Genomic DNA, 5,000 nt, shown 5'->3' on the forward strand with positions numbered 1-5,000 from the left:
TTCAGTAGCCAGGAAGAATATATGGGTCGCGGCCTCATGGAAACGGGCTAGTGTGTCTGTGGGTTTTCCTGTGGTAGTGTTTCATCGTGGTGTGTGTTCTGCTGTGTCTGTGTCTGTGTCTGTGTGTTGTCTGTGGGGTTTTATTAGTGGGTGTGTGTGTGTGTTTTCCCTCAAATAGTGACTGATTCCTTCAAGTTAAGCGTTTTTCTTGGTATTAACCCTTTCACTGACAGATAAATATTTTCCTATATCCACATGCAACTTTTTATATACTTATTACGACATATTGTTCCCTTAAATAGTTCTGTAGTCTAGAAAAGACCAAAATTTACTTTCTACTCTCTCTTCTTTCGTTCTGTATTCGTGCAAACAATATTTTTAGTGTTTCCAGTGTTAACAAGCAAGGCCATCCATAGCTGTGAAAGGTTGATGGCAGTAATATTTTCCTAATCCTGATGATTTACACAGTACTACCTTTAATATGGCACCATGTCTTGGTGTATTCTTGATTTTTATTCTTTGTCCACAGTTTTAATTAATTTTGAGTTCTTGTTTCTACTTATATGTTTCTAATTTTCCGAAGCTCTTCTCCTATATTTATTTTTTTCTTTGTTTTCTACTTTAAAGAGCAATATTTCCTTCAGAGTGCGCTGTCCCTCCTGTTATCTGACATTTACCCTTCACAGCCTGTAAACTATAACATTATTTTGGAAAATGTTCAAGTGTTTCCTCGTGTCACAAAATAACATGCATTGATGGATGGAAGAACCGTAGAGATAATTTGAGAGAGAGAGAGAGAGAGAGAGAGAGAGAGAGAGAGAGAGAGAGAGAGAGAGAGAGAGAGAGAGAGAGAGAGAGAGAGAGAGAGATCAGAAGAAAACCTTATGGAAAAACTTTAGTGAGGAGAGAAAGAAGGGGATTTTCGTCTTTGATTTTCACAAGAATAGATTTTAGAGCCTCGTTTTCTTTGGCGGGAAACAGAGTCACCTGGCGGCGGGTGAGTGAATGCAGTCAGGCAGTGGCAGAAGAAGGGAGAGGCAAGAGTGATGTGGCCTCCTCTGCATTTCCCTTGAGATTGTGGCTCTCTGGCGGCGCCCCTGACCAAGATGCCGGGCAAACGGTACCGTCGGGACCAGAGTGAGGTGTCCTGCTGCCTCAAATATGTCATCTTCGGCTTTAACGTCATCTTCTGGGTGAGTGAAAGCCTGTGTTTACATCCCCAGCATCTGACTGACAGTGGGACCATATTTTGAGACACTGCGCTTCACCTCCACAAGTTTCCAAGGGGTTTAGTTGAAGTTACACGGGTATCTAATGTTGTTTTTATAGTTCTAGTGACAGGTTAACTATATTTCTACATTGCTAACATGAGAAATAGTCTTCAGAACCCGGCTATTCGTTTCTGTGGCCTTGGAAAATAGTCGTGGTGAGAGAGCTAAGCGTTTCCGAACACAGCTACCCGCCTCATGTCCCTCATATTCTGACCTTTACGCTGATCCTGCTCGCCCGTGGGTGGGAGGTTAGCTCTCCTGTACCTTATGAGTGCCTCCGTGTCTAACTGTATCGCAATGGGGCGGGATTAGGTTGGGATAGGGAACAAAGGCATCCGTCTCTTTCTCTCGTTCTCTTTCTCTCGGTGGCTCTTCCTGTTCCTGATTTTTTTTTCTCCCTTTTTTTTTTTTTTTTGCGCTGTTCTCTCCCCTTCAGTGAGTAGAAGAAGAACGAGTTACGGGAAACTGATAACGCACCGTCTGTAAACACTTCCGGATGGAGTTCAGGGAATGTGTTTGTGTTAGTAATGAGAGAAGAGAGAGAGAGTGGAATTAAAGATGCAGAGATGTGATGTGTGTGTTTAAATGCCTTGTCCTGTTACTCACCCACGTATCTCTCTCTCTCTCTCTCTCTCTCTCTCTCTCTCTCTCTCTCTCTCTCTCTCTCTCTCTCTCTCTCTCTCTCTCTCTCTCTCTCTCTCTCTCTCTCTCTCTCGTGGTGTCATGGTGTGCCAGTTGACGTGGCGTAGAATATAATGTTGAAGGGAATGCAAAGTAGAAAAGTTATTTATCTATTCATTTTGTTTAGGTTGACTCATAGCTGCATGTATTCGTGTTTCTACTTGCTGGTTCCTGGTGTGTGTGTGTGTGTGTGTGTGTGTGTGTGTCCTTATCTGTAACCCATGAGTTTTGATACAGTAATCAGAAAATATGGTATCAAGTTATAGACTCCATTTGTGTGTTTCTAAGACTTCTGTTATTAGGTTTTCATGATGTGGATGGAAAGAAATGAGTGAAGTAGATGTGAATTCTATATTTTTCCTTTTTGGGAGGGGGTGGGGGTGTTTTTTTCTGTGGGTGCAGTTAGCAGGCTTCCCAACTTTCTATTTTTCAAACATTATTTTTGCCATTGGTCAGCATCCTGTGCTTAAAAAAAGTGATTGGTGTGTGGAAGATATGCAAGTAGAGAGAGAGAGAGAGAGAGAGAGAGAGAGAGAGAGAGATAAATTACAGACCAAAAGAGGTGGAGGTCATAGATGATATATGACAAGCATTCCCTTACCTTAGCAAACACTGAGTACTAAATATACAGGCCATTATATGAGTCAGCACCAGATGCCACACAGCCTTTTTCATCCTGCCTTTAACAACTGGCTGGAAGATACACTTCTTACTCTTTTTATTGCTGTAGTCTTCCTCAACATTGACAGTTCCATAAAAAAAATGTTTGAGAGAGAGAGAGAGAATCAGAAAATGAAACTAAGTAGAATATCACTCAGTCTTGCTTTCTGATATTAAAAAGACTAAGGAAGTGTAATGAGGTCTAACAGTAGTACAGCATTGAGTGTCCAAGCATTTCTGGGTTATTAAAGTGACATTGGAAGGGTCAAGAAAGTGTAGATAATAAAACTGCAGTGAGTCTTGCTTCCTGTTATCAGAAAGGGAGAATGGTGTACAGCATTGAGTGTCTAAGCATTTGTGGGTGATTGAGGGAGAAGTTGTCTGGAAATGGAAGTCTCAAGGAAGGATAGAAGATAAAACTGCATTTACAAGAATACCACAGTCAGTCCTGCTTCCTGTTATTAAAAAGGCAAAGGAAAAGGTCAGGTCGTTGAAAAAATTTGATCACCGTGTGTTCCTCCACTTTTCTTTTTGTCAGTGTATCCCACAACTTTGATCTTTGAATGACTTGTAACTTCACTGATGCAAAAAGTGTGACTGGGTTATGATCACTTGTAAAAATAAGGTATTGCATTAGAAGTGTCTGGATAAGAATATATGCAGTCATGCCTACTCTAGTTTTTTTTTTATTGGAAAGCTGATAATACTTGTTGAATGAAGAAATATTGAATGTGATTAACAGCGAAACAAAAAGACATTTGCATCTCAGGTTTGTGAACTGTCATGCATAATAATGAGAGAGAGAGAGAGAGAGAGAGAGAGAGAGAGAGAGAGAGAGAGAGAGAGAGAGAGACAGACACATGAGAGAGAGAGAGAGAGAGAGAGAGAGAGAGAGAGAGAGAGAGACATGAGAGAGAGAGAGAGAGAGAGAGAGAGAGAGAGAGAGAGAGAGAGAGAGAGAGAGGACAGACACATGAGAGAGAGAGAGAGAGAGAGAGAGAGAGAGAGAGAGAGAGAGAGAGAGAGAGAGAGAGACAGACACATGAGAGAGAGAGAGAGAGAGAGAGAGAGAGAGAGAGAGAGAGAGAGAGAGAGAGAGAGAGAGAGAGAGAGAGAGAGAGAGAGAGAGAGAGAGAGAGAGAAAACAAGAAAGAAATACATACAAAAAATAAGAGAAATAATGAAAAAACAAACCCAACAAAGGCAGATAACCAAAAGAGAGACACAGAGACAGAAACAGAGAAAGAGAAAGAGAAAGAAAGGAAGAGACACAGATGAAAGGAGACAAGGGATAAAGAGGCACTTCCCCACCACCCCTTCCTCCCCATGCTTCCTCCTCCCCCTACCCATGGTGCTTCCTGGGGTAGTGGGGGCTTTGTTTGCCATTGTTCTCCCACCTTACCGTTATGTTAGTCCTGTTGGTCACACTTCACTGTTTTATCTTCCCACCTTCTAATTACTGTGGGAGTGATACTGTGTGATTGTGGGTGTGTTGTTTTGATGGTCTTTTTTTTTGTGTGTGTGTGTGTGTGTGTGTGTGTGTGTGTGTGTGTGTGTGTGTGTGTGTGTGTGTGTGTGTGTGTGTGTGTGTGTGTGTGTTGATCTTTTGGTTCAGTCTCTCACCAAAAGTAGGGCTGATTTTGAGTTTGCCTCTCTCTCTCTTTCTTGACATACATTCCACACATTCTAGCAGACATATTGGTCATGCTTCCCACATCACTGCACTCCCTCTCTCCCTGCCTGCCTCCCTCAAGGTGAAGGAAGCCATCCTGTCTTTTCCCCATTTGTCATAACCCAGTTCAGAGGAAACCATTGGATCTTGACTAGGTTTCTGCTGTGTTAGGGACCCCATGTTCTTGTAGTATTCTGTATGCTTAGGAGAGTTGTGTGTGAGTTTTGAAGTGTGTTTTGTGTGAAGTTGTGGTCATTATTTGAGTTAATTTCATGCTCACTGGCCCTTTGTTTTTTTCTCCCACAAGATGCTTATTGTAACTCTCAATATTCTCTTTTGACAGTTGTCTTTTAGGGCTGGTATTTTCATTGACCCTTTTTTTTTTTTAATGCTTGTTTTCTTTCTGCCTGTGTTGTCCTTGGCCAGAGCCTCTCTTATTTAAAAAATACTAGCATTCTCATGTCTGCCTTTTTTCTTTTTTCCTTTTTATGCATCAGGAAGTTCAGACAAGGGCAAAAAAAAATTGATAAAAGAAGGAAATCCCACTCAAATTCCTTTTCCAAAATGAGAGAGAGAGAGAGAGAGAGAGAGAGAGAGAGAGAGAGAGAGAGAGAGAGAGAGAGAGGAGAGAGAGAGAGAGAGAGAGAGATGGGGGGACAAGTTATTTTTTTGTGGTGTCTTAAAACTTGGTGCAGAATTGTATCAGAAATGTATCA

At 41.6% G+C, this 5,000-nt stretch overlaps 1 protein-coding gene across 3 annotated transcripts in view; it reads left to right on the forward strand.

Moving 5' to 3' along the window:
* The window catches only part of LOC135114816 (tetraspanin-5-like), an 18,972-nt gene that overhangs the window by 150 nt on the left and 13,822 nt on the right, over window positions 1-5,000 (forward strand). For 2 of the 3 annotated variants that reach the window (XM_064030919.1, XM_064030921.1), the window contains exon 1: window positions 982-1,193. In XM_064030919.1, the coding sequence (XP_063886989.1) occupies window positions 1,107-1,193 (87 nt within the window). In that variant the 5' untranslated portion in view covers window positions 982-1,106. Of the gene's footprint in view, window positions 59-981; window positions 1,194-5,000 lie in introns of those variants that run through there. The other variant, XM_064030918.1, reaches the window with a different exon arrangement.

This window comes from Scylla paramamosain, chromosome 28 (assembly GCF_035594125.1).
Source record: "Scylla paramamosain isolate STU-SP2022 chromosome 28, ASM3559412v1, whole genome shotgun sequence".
In the NCBI taxonomy this organism is placed as follows: Eukaryota; Metazoa; Arthropoda; class Malacostraca; order Decapoda; family Portunidae; genus Scylla; species Scylla paramamosain.